The 19,684-nt window shown below is 41.8% G+C and overlaps 1 protein-coding gene across 1 annotated transcript in view; it reads left to right on the top strand.

Annotated features, from left to right (window-relative positions):
• The window catches only part of LOC143996039 (metalloreductase STEAP4-like), a 45,904-nt gene extending 26,721 nt beyond the window's left edge, over positions 1–19,183 (top strand). The window contains exons 4-5 of the mRNA XM_077490843.1: positions 1,453–1,617; positions 12,922–19,183. Coding sequence (XP_077346969.1) covers positions 1,453–1,617; positions 12,922–13,152 — 396 coding nt within the window. The 3' untranslated portion in view covers positions 13,153–19,183. The remainder of the gene's footprint in view (positions 1–1,452; positions 1,618–12,921) is intronic.
• Positions 19,184–19,684: the final 501 nt, after the last annotated feature.

Here is a 19,684-nt window from a genome sequence, read left to right as displayed (position 1 = left end):
AGTGCATCCAAAAAGTATTCACAGCGCTTCACATTTGCTTTGTTCCACATTTTATGTTACAGCCTTATTACAAAATGGATTCAATTCATTATTTTCCTCAAAATTTCACAACCCATACCCCATTATGACAATGTGGAAGAAGATTGTTTGTAGAATATTGAGGAAAATAATTCATTTAATCCATTTTGGAATATGGCTGTAACATAACAAAATGTGGAAAAAGTGAAGCGCTGTGAATACATTCCGGATGCACTGTACTGCTCATAAATGAATTGCCTGTTATTGGATTACTCCCCATATTTTAACTAAGAAGCAATGGGTGGAACAGATGAATAATATGCTCACACAGGAAAAACTAACATACCAACACAGAAAAATATTCCTTTATGTGGCAACCATGGCAAGATGTTCTGAGCCTTGCACTACACCAACTGGTGGTGAATAGACTCCGCCAGGGTTGAGGTCCTGTAGGGAATTTATGATTAATTATTGCTTATTTCTTTGAGGACACTCTCTTCTTTAGCACGTTGGATGGTATATACTCTAGTCTATCCATTTTATTTTGTATTGTTTGTTTGAATTATTCATGGATTTTACTATACATGTCCTTGTCGGTTTATTTTTTACTCCAACTAAGATCATTTTGTAAATCTCTGCTAATCGGACGCTGTTTTATACTTTTCGTTCCACTTGTATCTTCAAGTTCATTCTAAGTGCATGCGAAATGCCTTTTTTTTTATTTTGGTTTTGGTGTTTGTATACCTGCTGTGATGTACTGGCTGTTTTTTCTAAAATAAATGTTTTTTTCTGGTAAAAAAAAAAAAAAATGTATGCAGCACAGGAACTAATCAGCACCCTAGATTTATGGCAGGATCAACATATGCTGTTGCACCAAACATATATAATAAAATGCTTTCAATGGCATATTAAATAGACCAAAAGGGAGCAGAAGAGAAGTTCCCTACTAGAGTTTAATTACATTACAAAGCAACACATTTTATTTTTTATTTTTTATTAGTCTCATGCATTTTTTCAGGTTTAATTTTTTTTCTGGATTTTAAAAGAAGCCTTTATTTATATTAGATTGTTGGTCTGCAATGGATATCCTGAGTACAACAGGAAGTGGTGTTATTACTACGCCTATATTAAAAAAATCTCTGTTTATTTACAGTTGGCTTAGAAAACCTTTTAAAATGAATTAGAACCTATGGAAATAAAATCAGCTACAGTCTTAGCTTGCAGGAAATAAATAAAGGCAAAATATACAAAGGAAGTTCCAAAGAGGCTTAAAATGATTTATCTTATTAGGCAAATACTGGAGACACAGGCACCCGGCAATGCTGCATTGGTGGGATATAAATTGAATCTAAATATAATCGAATGTAAACACAGTTTATTGTTATTAATAGAGACAAATGGAAAAAAAAAAGTTACTTTGTGTTTGGTTTGCAGATTAAATCCAATACCACGTATCCCTTCCTGAACTACTATGCCTGGCTCTCTGACTCCTATGTGGCACTGGGTATACTGGGATTCTTCTTCTATGTGCTACTGGGCATCACTTCTCTACCATCAGTCAGCAATGCCGTTAACTGGCGGGAATTCCGCTTCGTACAGGTGAGTGTAAAGTATATACAATGCTTTCTACCAAATCAGACAGTTCAGACTTTTTTTATAATAAATTTATACATTATATACAACAGTATGTGTGTGTTTTGTGTATGTGTGTGTGTATGTATGTGTGTGTGTGTATATATATATATATATATATATATATATATATATATATATATATATATATATACACACACACACAGTATCTCACAAAAGTGAGTACACCCCTCACATTTTTGTAAATATGTTATTATTGATCTGAGATACTGTGTGTGTGTGTGTGTATATATATCTATATATATCTATATATATATATATATATATACACACATTTGATCCCCAAGCAAAACATGACTTAGCACTTGGTGGAGAAACCCTTGTTGGCAAGCACAGAAGTCAGACGTTTCTTGTAGTTGGTGACCAGATTAGCACAAATCTCAGGAGGGATTTTGGTCCACTCTTCTTTACAGATCTTCTCTAAATCCTTAAAGCAGTAGTAAAAAATACTGAAAAACCTGCAAGACAATGGCATAATGGGCTAGTATGCAGCGCATACTAGCACATTATGAAATACCTTAGAACAAAGCCCGTTCACCGTTGAGAGGGCTGACATCTTCTCCCGTCCTTTCTTCCGGGATCTGGAGCTCCGGTGCTGTGAGTGGCCGGAGTAACGATGATGTCACATGTGCGCAGGAGCCCTCGGTTCCGGCAAGAAACTCTTCATCTTATCTCTGTGCTTGCCAGCAAGGGTTTCTCCACCAAGTACAAAGTCATGTTTTGCTTATGGGTCAAATACTTATTTTACTCACTGGACTGCAACTCAAATTTATAACATTCGTACCATGAGGGTTTTTTTTCTGGATTTTTGGTTGATATTCTGTCTCTATTATTTAGGATACACTCATGATAACAATTATAGACCCTTCATTTCTTTGTTAGTGGGCCAACTTACAAAATCTATAGGGGATCAAAAAATTGCTTTCCCCGATCGATTATATATATATATATATATATATATATATATATATATATATATATATATATATATATATATATATATATAGTATATACCAGAGTATAAGCCGACATTTTCAGCACACTTTTTATGCTAAAAAAGCCCCCCTCGGCTTATACTCAAGTGAGGTTCTCCCGCCGTGTCATGCAGTCTTAACTGTTTGGCGGGCCATCCACTGTAACAAAGCCCCGCCTCCTCCTCCTCCATGATAGTCGGAACACTAAACACTGATACAATGCTGGGAAACTCAATCAGTGTCTATCACAAACGAGGAGGGGGCAGGGCTTTGTTACATTGGACGGCCGCCGAACAGTTTAGACTGCAGTTGCATGACACAGCGAGAGACACTCACTGTTTGTAATCAAATGTACAGGTGGGCACAGTGAGGCTGCAGATGGGCACTGATGATACAGGTGGGCACAGTGAGGCTGCAGATGGGCAGTGATGATACAGGTGGGCACAGTGAGGCTGCAGATGGGCACTGATGATACAGGTGGGCACAGTGAGGCTGCAGATGGGCACTGATGACACAGATGGACACAGTGAGGATGCAAATGGGGACTGATGATACAGGTTGGCACAGTGAGGCTGCAGATGGGCACTGATGATACAGGTGGGCACAGTGAGGCTGCATTTGGGCACAGCGAGGCTGCAGATGGACACTGATGATACAGGTGGGCATAGTGAGGCTGCATTTGGGCACAGTGTGGCTGCAGATGGGCACTGATGATACAGGTGGGCATAGTGAGGCTACATTTGGGCACAGCGAGGCTGCAGATGGGCACTAATGTTACAGGTGGGCATAGTGAGGCTGCATTTGGGCACAGTGAGGCTGCAGATGGGCACTGATGATACAGATGGGCATAGTGAGGCTACATTTGGGCACAGTGAGGCTGAAAATGGGCACTGATGATACAGGTGGGCATAGTGAGGCTGCATTTGGGCACAATAAGGCTGCAGATGGGCACTGATGATACAGATGGGCACAGTGAGGCTGCAGATGGGTACATTGAGGCTGCAGATGGGCATTGATGATACAGGTGGGCACAGTGAGGCTGCAGATGGGCACAGTGAGGGTGCAGATGGGCATTGATGATACAGGTGGGCACGGTGAGGCTGCAGATGGGCACAGTGAGGCCGCAGATGGGTATTGTTTACCAGTAGCTGCTGCATTTCCCACCCTAGGCTTATACTTGAGTCAATACATTTTCCCATTTTTTTGTGGTAAAATTAGGTGCCTCGACTTATATTCGGGTCGGCTTATACTCGAGTATATACAGTATATAATTTAAGTTTAAGAATATCTATGTTAACCGCTCATTTTTGTTACATCCCCTAAGAGACTTAATGATACATCTTCGCCTGGCCTCTTCCTTTGTCCGCATGCATAAACGCAAATGTAAAATACAATTACACAGACTACTAAACCAGGGAAGGGACACACTCACCAATTCTCACCAAGTCTACAAACCAAGTGTCAACAATAATTAGTAAAAATAAAGATTTTATACAAATGAATTAAAACTATAAAACTTACATTTATAAAAAAAACATATAGAGCAAAATAATATTAACCAAGTTTTATAATTTTCCTTTAAAAAGACTATAATCCCCTTTAAATGGAGAAGTTACAAGTTTGTAGCAATACACGGCTCTTGCTCAGTGTAGTCTCAAATGAATATTGTATAACAAATGATGCAGCATTTTTTAATTCAATTAGGAACTTTAACCTAATTAAAAAGTACAATAACATTTTAAAATAGGGTCTTCTGGAACTGGCGAGTTTCTGCTGGATCTTTTTGAAATTACTAATACAACTAATTAACACTTTAATTTCCTTTCCTGGTGATAGAATAATAACTAATTTAAAGAGCAGCAACTTTTATAACCTTTTGCGCCCCTCTATGTTCCAAAACATTTTGTGCGAATGTCTTAAAGCCAAACTCCAGACAAATAAAAAACGATCCCTTGCAGTGGGGGCTGTGCCTGCACTGCAAAATTGAATTGCTTCTTTAACTACTTGCCTACTGGGCACTTTTACCCCCTTCCTGCCCAGGCCAATTTTCAGCTTTCAGCACTGTCGTACTTGCACTGACAATTGCACGGTCATGCAACTTTGTACTCAAATGACATTTTTATCTTTTTTTAATTTATTTTTTAAGGCAGATTTTTGTTGGTGGCATTTAATTACCACTGAGTTTTATTTTTTTCTGTTTAAAATTTTGTAAATAAGTAATTTTTCTCCTTCACTGATGTGCGTAGTGAGGCAGCAATGATGGTCTCTGATTAGATGGCACTAATATGCAGCACTGATGGGCACTGCTACTGATAGGTGGAACTCTCAGATAACTTGCCAAAAATTTGTGGAAGTGTTGAATTGTAAGTCTGTTAACTTGCTGCCAGGGCCGTCTTTAAGGCAGGGCAAAAGGGGCAGCTGCCCTGGGCCCTGTCATTGTTGTGGGGCCCAAAGCAGCTGCCTCATACTTGCCAACTATCCCAGTTTAAATTCCCTTATCCCTTAAAATTTTAGTCCTGTGTGTGTCCTCATATCTCAGTGCAAAGTGCTGGCACTAATGCTGCCCAGCTCTGCCCTATTGATGTGTACAGATGACTCACCTGCAGACCCTGTGTTTACATGGACATAACCATCATTCATTTGTAAATAACAACATCATTCATATGTAAATAGCTGAGGCCGGTGGCATTAATATGTAAATAAAGGCAGCATTCATATGTATATCATGCCCCCCTGCAGTGAGGAGGATGTACTGTAACCTACAAGCAGAAATCATATGTTATAACCTCTAGCAACTAAACATTGAGCCTGAATGTGTGCTGTAACCTCTAGCAACCAGTCAATAAGTGGTAATGATATGCTGTAACCTCTGGCAACCGATCACAATCGCTGCCTGATCTGATACAGTAAACTGATTTTAAGTCTAGCTGCTATTTATTTTATGTCTCAGAGTAGGTGGAGAGCGAAATTGCATTGGGGGGGGGGGCAAGAAATTATTTGCCCAGGGTCCAATCATTATTAAAGACGGCCCTGCTTGCTGCACATTTTCACTGGCAGTTGTACACATACAGAGCACTTGAAGCATAAGTTCTATTTGACATATTTCCAATTTTGCAGCAAATTTGCATGGCACGTCTCTAGCAAGAGCAAAGTTGCAGTGGTAAGTCTACAGCAAGAGCTCTGCAGGTCTACAGCATGAAAATTCAGCCATAGTGTCCCTTGTGGTGGGAGGACTATTGTACAACATAACGGAACCAGAACTTGCAGCAGACTTGCAGAATGTGTGCAAAGAATGTTGATCTGGAGACATGCAATGCAGACTTGTTGCAATTGTGCGACAAACTTGTGAAGCCTGGCAAGTCTAGCAATAGCTTAGAAAGTCATTTTGAAACTTGCAGCAGAATTGCTTGCTATCTGGAACTGATATGCAGCACTGATGGGCACCGACAGGCAGCACTGATATACAGCACTGATAGGTAACACTGATGGGCACTGATTCATATGTCGTCATCCCAGAACATTAGAACCACCTCGTCACCATCATTTACCTATATGCCATGCGGTTATATTTAGGGGAACAAGAAAAGGACATATGCTTACCCAATCCTGCGGTCCTTCCCGCAGCTAGGCTGGTCTCCGCAGTGCCTGCACCCCCTGCACTGGACAAACATGCAGGTAGGTTAATTGGCTTCTGTCCAAAATTGGCCCTAGTATATGAATGGGGACCTTGGATTGTGGGCTCATTGAGTGTAGGGACCAATGTACGGGGATAGGGACAATTGTAGACACTCACTCAGGTTGAACTGGATGGACTGGTGTCTTTATTCAACCTTACTAACTATGAAACTATGAAACTATGGACATGAGGACGCCGAGGGACAGTCCACGACTGGATTGTGGGGGAGTGAAATTGTTTCTCCTCTTCCCTAGACAAAACAAGCTTTTTATTTGCCGCAACTTAAATCACTATAACTTGGATCTTGCTGTGGGTATCGCTATTGGCTTTCAGTGGAAGGGTGATATGCTCTCACTGCGTGTCTATCCCACTTGATCCTTAAGACTTAGGACCTGGAATTAAACTAACACTGCTCATACACTAACCACAAGTCATTACAATATCATGGGCATGGGTGGAAAAACAACCGTGTATGCTCCTGCTTGATTGAGTCTACACCACTAATGGATGACTAAATGATGATAACCATAGACAATTATACTGTATAATTATGATCTTGCAGAGCACTCGTCATTATGACATAATTGTCTTTTTTTGGATTATAAAGTAGGACTTAGTCTAATTAATGGTAATTATGTCCTGATGATGTGACACGTTGCTTTTTTTATATAATTTCACCCATTGACCAATTCACACTCTGACCACACATTCACTAAGGTGAACAGTAAACTGCAGAAGGAATCCACTCATGATGAAGGTGAGCTGTTGAGATGCAGTTTCCAAATGTATGTCTTCCCTATAGGTTACCTACCTTGGATAAATGAGATATCATCAGATGTAACCTTAGAACTTGACTTTTTCCATTCTTTGTAGACTATTATGTATATAACCCTGGTTTGACAACTATACTTCTGGTATTTGTTTAAAACTGTGAATGTCTAATGCCTTGTAATCTATACTAGCCTTGTCAAGTCAAAATAGGCACACGCATAGGGTGTGCCGAATGTGCCTGGGCACACCCTAATCCAGGGGTCGGCAGTGCCTCGTTCGTGATCTACCTGTCAGTTGTGGAAAGGTGACGGCTAGACTGCTATCCTTCCTACCGACCACTGGTACCAATCACTCACTGTGTTCATTCACAACTGAAGAATAGTAAACTGTGTTTACTATTCTTCAGTTTGTGAATGAACAGGACGCTGCTCAGTACAGAGCACTTTCTATTCATTCGACCAGTGCAGCTGAGGCTGCAGAGAAAGGGACTGGGGAATCTCTGTCCTCAGTCCCTTTCCTTTGTTCCAAATGTGAGACATCAGGGGTCTGTTTAGACCCCTGGTATTTCACCAAAGCCCCCCAAGGGAATATCGGAATATACAATGAAAATCTTCTGTCTGACTTTTTCTGGTGGACATTCCGCTCGTGTGTACACGGAATAACAAATTGAAGCCAAACTCCAGCTCACACTTTATAAGCAGTTATAGCGTTTTTTGCTTTTTTTTTTCCTTTTGGAATAAAGGTTTTACATAAATAAATAAACACTGATACACTATATTGCCAAAGGTATTGGGACACCTACCTTTACACACAGTAGTAGCAAAATCGGGTTGCATCACAATGGCACCCTACACCCCTTCACCTTTGTCACCGCTTATTGACGCCCAGGAGTTTCCTTCTAGTCTGTCGGGGAGGAGGTTCAGGGAATTTCTCTTGACCAACAAATATAGATTTTAAGACTTTCTTCAAGAGGGTCGATGGTGCACTATTGAGGAAATTCAAGCAATGCTGTCGCCCCCTCTAGATAGATGGCGAGCAACACAGTTTAGACACTTTCTCATCTCCTCGCATTTCATGTCCTCCTCTAGTTACTCCGCATCTGATTTAAGAAGCTCTATCTAGACCCTGCCCCTCTTTGCCATCTACTGTCATTAAGGTATGGGATACTGATTTAACCCCAGGACAGCTTTATACCTCCCTTTCTACTGAAATGGGAAAACGACCTGAGTCGGGCCTTCTCAAAAGTTCAGAGAGAGCGTATTTTGTATTTTGCACACCGCTCCTCAATTGCAAGAAGGTTTCAGGAGGTGGGGTGTAAGATCCTGACCCGCTGGTATAGAGTACCCGTGCTCCTACATAAGCTCTACCCTTCAGTTCCCTCCACCTGCTGGCGATATCAACAACCGGGTGGTTCACTACTGCACGTATTCTGGACATGCTCACCTGTCCGCCCCTTCTGGGACGCTATTCGGAGTATGATTTTTAGACTGACAGACATTTCACTGGCAGACGACCCTGCGCAGTGCTTACTTCGCCTTACTCCGATGTTAAGGCGTCGATATAAGAAGTCCCTCTTGATCCACCTTCTTAATGCCGCTAAAATATGTATTCCACAAAAATGAAAATGTTCAGATTCCCCTTCAATTGGTCAGTGGATAGCTGTGACGAATGAAATTAACCTGATGGAACAATTGACGGCCGCATTACACCGAAAGGAGGAACAATTCAATAAAACCTGGTTTCCGGTTCTCTCAAGATTATAACACTTTTGTGACCCCCTCAGTAGAGCAACTGTAACAAACAACTGTGCATGGATCCCTAACCAATCTTCTCTCCCCCCAACCCTCCCTCCTCTTCCCCTAAGTCTTTACCCTAATTTTCCTATGATTTCTATGGAGTCTGCTCTGGTTCTTTTTTCTGCTTACCTTTACCTTCCTGTTCTAATTTCCGAGATGTAGTGTCTTCTTCATCATATTTGAAAATTTGTTTGGCCAACTCAGAGAAGAAGATGTACAAAATAAATGATATACCATTATTAGATTAACCACTTGCTTACTGGGCACTTAAACCCCCCTCAGTCCCAGACCAATTTTCAGCTTTCAGCGCTGATGCACTTTGAATGACAATTGCGCGGTCATACAACACTGTACCCAAATGAAATTTTTATCATTTTTTTCCCACAAATAGAGCTTTCTTTTGGTGGTATTTAGTTACAGCTCGGAGTTTTATTTTTTGCTAAACAAACAAAAAAAGATGCAAAAAAAAAAAATCATGTTTTAATAGTTTGTTATAAAATTTTGCAAACGGGTCATTTTTCTCCTTCATTGAAGTGCGCTGATTAGGCGGCACTGATAGGCTGCATTGGTGGGCACTGATGGGCTGCATTGGTGGGCACTGATAGGCTGCATTGGTGGGCACTGATAGGCTGCACTGGTGGGCACTGATAGGCATAGTTAAGGCGGCACTAATAGGCACAGATAAGGCGGCACCGATGGGCACAGATAAGGCGGCACTGATGGGCAAAGATGGGCACAGATAAGATGGCACGGATGAGTAGCACGGATAAGTGGCACGGATGGGTGGCACGGATGGGCACTGATAGGTACCACTGATAGATGGGACTGATGGGCACTGATAGGTGGCACTGATAGGTGGCTCTGATAGGTGGCACTGCTGGGCACTGATGGGCGGCACTGCTGGGCACTGATGGGCGGCACTGGGGTGCAGCACCTTTGAGCCAGATTGTGGGCACTGTGGGTGGCACTGTTGGTGGCACTGCTGGATGGCACTGTGGGTGGCACTGTGGGTGGCACTGTGGGCACTATAGGCACTGCTGGGTGGCACTGATGGGGGGCACTTACTTTAATTCAGGATGGCACTGCGGTGGGCAGGTGGGCACTGGCAGGGGGCAGGTGGTCCCTTGTACTGCTGGCCGTGATCGGGACTGATGTCCCGATCACGGCCGCCGGTGATCGGCTTTTTTTTTTTCTCCTCGCGCTGTCAGCGCGAGGAGGAATAATAGCCGATTACCGGCTCCGTTCTATCACATGATCAGCTGTCATTGGCTGACAGCTGATCACGTGATAAGGGGTCGGGATCGACCCCTTGCACGGATCGGTGATCAGGCGAGTCTCATGGACTCACCGATCACAGGGCGCGCAGATTTTATATAAATTTCAGATGTTGCCTATAGCACTACCTCGAGCGCATTTCATAGAGATAAAAACCATAATAACGAAATTTGTATGGAAAAATAAAAAAACCTAGAGTATCTTTTTCAATAATAAAACAAGTTAAAAAACGGGGTGGACTTGCGGTCCCAGATGTCCAAAAATATTATAATGCTGTTGTACTGTCGAGAATTGTCGAATGGGTAAAGAAAACTAGCACTGAAAACAGGTGGGTAAATTTAGAATATGCGTGTTGTGAGGCGCAGCTAGGGAAGATAATATGGAACCCCCCACATAAGAGGACACTAGTTTTATATGGTAATGCACTAACACAAAATGCACTCAAAATTTGGGATAGGGTATATAAACAATTGAATAGGCAATACAATTTGCCTTTAATAGCACTAAAAGAAAATTAATATTTTCCACCAGGGAGTAAGGAAATAGGAGGTAATTGGGTGAAAGACGAGGCACAGTTAAGAGATATAATCACAAAAGGGAAAATAGTTTCTTATCAGGAAATACGGCACAAGACAGATTTGATGGTGACTGATGAATGGAGATATTCCCAGTTGTCCCACTTTGTTAAAAAGTTACCTCAACCTAATAGATCAGGGGGAGAGCTGACCCCATTGGAACAGCTATGTACAACGGATAACACCAAAGGGATTATATCAAGGTTATACAAAGTGCTGTTAATAGCGGATGAGCTGGAGATCCCTCCATTTATTAAAAAATGGGAAAGGGAACTGGGAACGCAGAAAGATAAAATAACGATAGGTAAAATATTGAAATGAATCCATAGTTCAGCATCAGATGTTAAAACCGCGGAGATGAACTACAAATGTTTAACTAGATGGTACGCCACCCCCCGATAAGATTAGCAAATTTCAACCTGGAGGAACGGCGGAGTGTTGGCGTGGGTGTAAAGAGGTGGGAACAATGGCCCACCTATGGTAGGGTTGCCCAAAAATCTAAGAATATTGGAAAAAGATTTTATATTATATTAAAGAAATCACTATAATATCTGTAGTAGAAGATCTGTGGATAGTATTATTCCATGGTATAGAGGGAGGAATTAAAAAATATAAGGAGACATTAGTTCCACACTTATTAAATGCAGCAAAAAGGCTGATCCCTAAGCCCTTGTACATATGGTCGGAAATTCCGACCACAAAATCACAAAAGATTTTTGTCCGAAACCGGTGTTGCATACACACGGTCGGACAAAGTTGTCGGAAAATCCGATCATTCAGAACGTGATGATGTTCGTACGTAACGACCGGACTACGTTTAGGCTAGTAGCCAATAGCTTTGGTCTCGTAATTTGACCTGAGCATGCATGGCACTTTGTCCGATCGGAATTCTCTACAAATGATCGGACAAAGTCCGATCGGATCATGTTGTTAGAAAATTTTATATCCAGCTCTCAAACTTTGTTGGTCGGACATTCCAAAGGAAAAAGTCCGATGGAGCCCACACACGGTCGGATTATCCGACAACGCGGTCCGATCGGACATTTTCCGTCGGAATGTCCGACCGTGTGTACAAGGGCTAAGAAATCGCAGGAGGTAGAATGGCCATTAATCTGGGAGTGGATTGACGCGGTGGAAGATACCCATACCATGGAGAGTTTAAATTGTAGTCTTGAGGAAAGAAGTAAAAATATAAAAGATAAATGGAAAGGCTGGAAGGAATTTAAAAAAACATGGAGCTATGTAGAAAGATTAAGAGCTTAGCCCTACGCGGGGGAGGAGTAGGTAGTGAGAGAATCCATCAAAAGGTAAACTGCAGGGTAGCAGGTAGGAGGGGAGGCGAGGGAGGGAAGGTGTGGGTAGGGAAGAATTGGGGGTAAGATTAGTGATCAACGTTTATGGTTTTGTGTTAGGCTTTTTGATACCATTTGTTAAATTATGAAATAAACAAAGAGATTTTAAAAAAATCAAAAAAGGAAAAGAAAATGGGAGAAAAATAAATAACCACAATGATGTGAAAAGGAGAAGGGACGGGAATGAGCGGTAAAGCTGATTCTGGTCTTTCTAAGGAATTCACTAAAGTGGCAAAAAAAAAAAAAAATAATAATTTGTTTGGGTACACCTGACCTGGGGCAATATTAATGTTTTATACTGCTGCATCTTAACTCAGTCCAATATAGGTGAGTTGGTGCTATGTCAACAGCCACCAATCCGCTATCTCCCTATTAGATGCTGCCGCTTTCTTATTAGTTTATGTATCAGCCTATTCTTACTGTACAAAGTTTGTTGTTGGACTTGTTCTGCCCTGTCTGATGTACTCAATAAAAAAATGTAAATGAAATAAAATAAAAAAGTTCATGTGCATGTAAAGGCAGGCATCCCAATACCTTTGGCTATATAGTGTACATTCTGCTGGAGAGCTTGCTCTTTTGAAAAACAACAGACTTACTGGCCAGATCACCAGATGAAAATAGGGAAAGAAAGTTTAAAAAGTAAAAAAAATAAAGCAGCCATCACTTCCAAGAATAAGTAGTAGCTGTAGTATAATGAATGTTTGGTGTTGGATTTGAAACTGCTCTAGGCCCTACATTTTACAAGGGAATGACAGCTCACAATGGTCATATCTTCATCGGCTCTCTTTGCAGTTTTGCTAAATGCTTATTTTTTTTGTATTATCTTTGCAGTCCAAACTGGGTTACCTGACGCTGGTCCTCTGCACAGCACACACCTTGGTCTATGGTGGAGACAGATTCATCTATGGTGCCTTCTATCGGTGGTACCTCCCCCCGGCGTTTGTCATCTCTTTGATCATCCCATGTGCCGTGCTGGCCATGAAATTCATCCTCATCATTCCTTGCATCGATCAAAGAATCACCAGAATCCGGCAGGGTTGGGAAAGCAAAGCCAAGGATTAATGGGACCCAGATCCCAAAGACAATGATAAAAATGATTCAGCCATCCGCTGGCCAACTTCCAGGACGAAGGACAAGCTTATGCCTACTAATAACGCCTTGTCTTTTTTAGGAAGAGCTGTCCAGATAACGATGTTGAGTTATTCAGTAAAGCAATGCAAAAAAAATAGAGGCTGTGCAAAGCTTTGAAGCCTACTACAGCCAATCATATACCAACTTTTAACAGATCTGACCCCCGATTGGCTACTATGGGTTATGCCTTTTATACAAGGTTATTGGATTTTTTTACCATTTTGTTAAAGAACAAGTGTACATTTATGTTAAAAAAATAACTGCTAAGTTGTTCCTGACCATTAGGCAGCCAGTTGATCCAATGGGGTTGATTCAGGGCCGCCATTAGAAATCATTGGGGCCCATACAGCCTACCCGACAGGCCCCGATGGGGGAAAAGCAAGGGGCAGGGTCGGCACAAGTCTGATGGATGGCACCGCTGACCAATCAGACTCATCTTGGTCCCCAGCCAAACCTGGGTCCCCCTACTAACCCACTGAGACCTGGGCCCAGTACAGGAGGGCTGGCTTACTTGGGTGGATTTAATAAAGGCAAGTAGGTTGCTTATGTTGCAAGGGTGCAGTTGCACTTTGCAATGGAATTTTCCTCAGAGCTAAGTGCATTTGGTAAAGTCTCATTTTGCAAGGAATATCCAATCATGTGCAAGGAAAATAAACAAACTGTATTTTGTTTGCACATGATTGGATGATGGAAGTCACCTCATTCACTGTGCTCTGGCCTTTAGTAAATCAACCCCAGTGGCAGCAACCCTAAAATCATCAGTCCTGCACAGCACATGCCTCAGTGAAATACTGGTGGCTATGTCTGTGATGGTTCTCAGTTATGCCAGTCATGGTATATCTGGCAGTAGTTGGTGACATTCAGGTGAACTTGTTTTATAATGTTGAAGATGTTTTTGCAAATCATATAAACCACTTCTTGTCAGTTCTAATGAGTGTACAGTAGTATCCTACAATACTTATCGCCATCTAGTGGCCAACTGCAATATGTTCTGTTTTAAATGAATAGACAATATTCAGTCAGCACAGGAAAAATTGTAAACCCTCACCTTGTAAAACAACCCATTCAGTTTAAAATAGAAATGAAAGGCAAAACATTTGTGTATAGATATATAACATATTATAAATACCCTTTTACACTTTTTTTTTATAAATGATAACATTCCTTCTGTGCTCAGCTGCATAAGAGCTGGGGGAGGAGGAGTGAATGGCTGTGCAGCAGGGAGCATGTCAGCACAAGTCTGATCATTAGAGTAGAGCAGGCTGAGATCCCAGCACAGTTATAGAACTGACCACTGTGTACTCGTCTGCCTAGTGTGGTCAGTTTTTAGTAGGAAAGCAGAGGGACTGGCAGGAAGACTAGGGATTTCAAACAAAGTAAGAAATACAAAGAGAACAGGATGCATTTTCTTACAAATACATGGTACAGTTGGCACATATCAAGAATATGAAAGGTTGGGTTTACATACTATAACATTAATTTTTCTTTGCACCATTTACACCATTCACATCTATTATACTTTCACTGCATTGAGCTTTTTTTTATAAATACACGCCAAAGTGTTAGGCTGGGTTCACACTAGCTGCAGCCGCGGCTTACAGCATGCAGTGCGGTGCGTGTCTGTTCACCATTTCAGGTGTGAACTAGATCCACATTTTTTGGCTGAATGTGCAGCTGAATCGGACCAGAAGATGCACAGGACTTCTTCTCCAATCCAGACTGCAATTGCCCCGGAGCTGTGTGAACCGACTCCATTGAGAGCCGGGCACACTGTCCTCTGTCATGCGAATTGGATGCGGTGAAAACCGCATCCAATTGGCATCAATGTGAGCCCAGCCTTAGTGTGTGGGATATTCATTTTAGAAAAGAAAATGGAGCAAACACAAGAACACTCTGGGGTTGATTTACTAAAGGCAAATCCGCTTTGCACTACAAGTACACTTGGAAGTGCAGTCGCTGTTGATTTAAAGGGGAAGATCCAAAATGAAGGGAAGCTCTGCTGATTTTATCATCAAATCATGTGCAAGTTAAAATACTGTTTTTTTTTATTTCCCTTGCATGTCCCCCTCGGATCTACAGCGACTGCACTTCCGAGTGCACTTGTAGTGCAAAGGGGATTTGCCTTTAGTAAATAACCCCCCATGTTTTACATAGTATTTAATTTCATTATTTGTCTTTATATGGAGGATTGCATTAGAGCTTCGTAAAATGGTGCACTTAGATACTTCAGATTTGTTTTGACATTTCTTAATAGATTTTAGTGATTGGGTTTACTTCTACTTTAAAGTAAAAAGTTCCTGTAAAAGTGCACTTATTCTTTATCTAAGCCAATGTATTTTCTGCAGTAATTTATATTGTATTATTTTTTATGGAGTCAATTTAGATACAAATGAAACAATGAGAACAAAATCAGTCGATTGAATAACCTTTTGAAGCCTCATATCATATCATATCATATCAGTGTGGGACTCTCACCAATCAAATGTCCTTTTTGACTCCCCCTCATTGTAAAACTCTTGAAGACTCCAGCAGCATCCAACGGCGATATTGCTAGCAGGGGCGGACTGACAACTCATGGAGCCTCTGGGCAATAGGAGATTATGGGGCCCCCAGGCAATAGGAGATTACTGGGCCCCCAGGCAATCAGAGATTATGAGGCTGGCAACCTTTTTTTTTTCAAGTGATATCAAGAATAATAATAATAATAATAATAACATCGCTAAATGAAAAACGCAAAAAAGAAAAGCGTGAATCAACACTCACCAAACTTCTACTAACTCGAAATTAGCAGAAGGAGCCCAAAGGGTGGCGCTAAAGACACGTAGTACGTCTTGTACGTCACTATGTTCGTAATTGTTGGCCAACATTTGTGTGACCATGTGTAAGCAAGACAAGTTGGAGCCAACCTTTGAACAAAATTCCACAGTTTTGTTGTCGGAAAGTCCAATCGTGTGTACAGGGCATAACTGTTTTCCACGCTATCCAAAAAAAAAGTTATATATATATATATATATATATATATATATATATATATATATATATATATATATATATACTGTATATCATATTAGAGTATTAGATACATATTACGCAAACGAATATCCACCAAAAAATGAAATATGAAGAACACTTATTATGTATTTATATTTTATTCATGAAACAAGTAATATATTCATACTTACACAGTGCATTACATTTAATGCATCATCCCCCACATAAATGCAGACTGGGTTAAGGAAATTATCGCTTTGTAATGTGATTCTCGGCTGGTGGTTTTCTGTATCTGGTAGTGAAATCAGTATAGACCAGCGGTGTCAAACTCAATTTCATGGTGGACTACATCAGCATTATAGTTGCCCTCAAAGGGCTAGTTGCATCTATAAGACTATATCAATTTATCCAGGGTTTTGTTCTCTGGGAATAGGTGCAGGAACTCCACCCCATCTCCACCAAACCGCAACAAATGGTGGGTGTGGCTAAATTGCATTAAAGAGGAAGTAAGTCTTCCTTTTTAATTGTACCTACAGGTAAGCATGTAATAAGGCTTACCTGTAAGTACTGTAACAATCTCCTTAACTTGCACCATTTAGGAGATATTTACTATATACGCCAATGTTGTCGTCATCGACACATACACTCGGAAGAAACAGCCGCAGTCCCGTTTCTTCAGGGACGTGTGCCATGACCGGAGGCTCCCGCGCGAGTTACGTAACTGCAGCTCCAGCCAATTACAGCACCGGAGCCCGCGATCCTGGAAGAAACTCCAGGGAAAATGTCAGCTGCCTCAGCGGTGTGCCATTACTGGTGAGAGAGCTTTGTTCTAAGGTAAGGATCTCATAGAGAACTAGTATGCAATGCATACTAGCTCATTATGCCTTTGTCTTACAGGTTTTTTTTTTTCTTTAACAGTGCAAGGATCTCAAAGTGGCACTAAATGCCAGGAGAACCGCCAAGAGGAAAGCTGTCCTAGTAAACACAGAAGGCCTCTCAAATGACAGTCATTAGTGGAGAGCAGAGGGCGAGAGCCAGACGTGGTGGAATGGAGTTCTGCTACGTTCTGGCTGAAAATAAGCCCTGGGTGCGAGGGCCACATGAAATGGCCTGGCGTGCTGGATTCAGCCCAGGGGCCTTGTGTTTGACAAATGTGCTATACAGTGGCAGCTGATGCTAAACTTTTTTGGGGGGTGGGGCGGCAAACAAACCCCTTCCCAGGTCCACATTTACACCTCCCCTGCCATGGCTTCCCAGGTGTTCTATCAGATTACCACTACCCGTCAGATCATGAAGTGTTTGGAACGCATAGCGCCATGAAACGCATTTTGGAACGGATAGCGCATGCACAGTAAGTATTGTTTGGTTGGAACATCACATCTGTTACGTGATCTGACGGGTAGCGGTAATCTGATAGAACACTGTCTAAAAAAACAAACACATTTATGGAAACCTATGAGTCCGGCGCCCCGCATGCATCCTTGGATGCATCCCCTCATGCAAACAAGGGGGGTGGCACCCTTGTGCCCCTTATGGACCAGCCACTCCTGGTGCTATAGATGCTGAATAGCTTCTGTGAGAATATCAATCAGACATCTATGTGGACTTCTGCGCTTACCTTAGCTGTTAAAATGAACACCATGTCCTTAGACCAGACACTTCCAGGCACATTTTCCGAAACAAGCCAGAACTTGCGACATGACACTGTGAGCTTCTATTATGTGTTGGCCGATGAGAATGGGTCAGAGTTGTCTTTAAAGGACTATGGAATTTAATCTGCACTCTGTAATGAACAATAATCCTTATGTACACAATCATTCCATGGTATTAAAGAGTAGAATTTACATAACCCCAACTGGTTATTTTTTTTGGGCTTTAAGATTTACATTTTTTTTGACCGCATGAAGACAATGCTAAAGGTCCAAGAGGTTTAAAACAGCAATTCCAACCAATAAGAAAACTAGTGTTGCATTCCAGCAAACATTGCAACATTCACTCCAATTATCTGTTTGTATTTTTTATTCATGATTGTGAAAAACTTAAAAATGTATTTTTCCATTTTCTTTGTGCATTACATATTGCATATTTCATTCATTGCATTTCATATCTACAGCTACAGCCAACAGGTACACTCTAGACCGGTGGGCCACATCACCATTATAAATACTCTCAAAAGGCTGGTTGTATCTTTAAAACTAGATTCTAGAGCACCCCACCCGCCCCCTTATTTCAGATGTTAAGAGCCCCCCCCCCCACCATCAAAGGTCAAGAGCCCCCACCCTCTGTTACATCATAGTGCACCCCCCCTTACCTTGTGCTGCTGGAAGGAAGCTGGGAAACAGAAAGTCTGGAGAAGGACCACAGGAGGGTTGGAGTCAGCTGCTGGAGTTTGCTAAATGATGAGACCCGGGGAGATGGAGACGAGGGGGTGCTGTGTCTGCACAGAGAGGCACAGGATGTGTAGGGGGAATTCTGTCCACCTATCTGCTGAGAGGAAGGGCGGGCGGGCAGAGATGAGCCTCTCTGTAGCTGCATGGGGAAGAGCAGAATCTGGCGGAGGAGTTTTGTCCTCCTCTCTGCTGCTGATTTCTGAGGGTGGGGGTGAAGATGGAATGGCTTGGTGGGCCGGATTCGGTTCTCCTCAACTTCTGTTGTGTCATTTACTGCTGTGTTATCAGCGGCTAGAATAGCCTGCAGTTTGATCTTCATGTATGAGTCAAAGGAAGGACACGCTTCTTATATTATACAGAGCTGTAAACCAGAACGTGCTGGGCTTTCTTATTAGAAAGCACAGTATGCACTGCAAACAAAGAATGTAGGGGAGATATTCATGAACATGCCTGTGGCAGCTCTTTTATATATCTTTTAAATATTTATATTGAGACGTTCAGTTCATCTTAAATAGACTCCTACTAACTAAAAAAAATTGAAGACAAAAGCAAAGAAAAAATAAAAGGTTTTTAAACTCTTACTTGTAGTGTTTTTATTTTCTTTAAAGTGGAGTTCCACCCAAAAATGGAACTTCTGCTTTTCGGAATCCTCCCCCCCTCCGGTGTCACATTTTGCACCTGTCAGCACCTCCTCCATCCCCCCCGCTGCCTTCTGTGAGACACACAGATCCCAAAAGACAGCAGGGACCTGTGGGATAGCGCAGTGTGACTTGCGCATGCACAGTAGGGAACCAGGCTGTGAAGGAGCAAGGCTTCACTTCCTGATTCCTTCACTGAAGATGGCGGCGCCTCCACCCAAGAGCCGAGAGACAGATCGGCTTCGGGTACCGACATCGCAGGCGTCCTGGACTGGTAAGTGTCCCTATTTTAAAAGTCAGCAGCTGCAGTATTTGTAGCTGCTGACTTTAAAAAAAAAAAAAATAATTGGTGGAACTCCGCTTTAAAGCGGCGTTCCACCCATATGAAAGTCAGCACCTACAAAAAGTGTGAAAACAGAAAAGAGAGGGTGCACCAGCCTTGTG

Source organism: Lithobates pipiens, unplaced genomic scaffold (genome assembly GCF_037356315.1).
Source record: "Lithobates pipiens isolate NorthernLeopardFrog02 unplaced genomic scaffold, aLitPip1_a1.2 Scaffold_19, whole genome shotgun sequence".
Taxonomy (NCBI): Eukaryota; Metazoa; Chordata; class Amphibia; order Anura; family Ranidae; genus Lithobates; species Lithobates pipiens.
The sequence above is the reverse complement of the archived record's forward strand: the minus strand, read 5'-3'. Positions and strand labels throughout refer to the sequence as shown.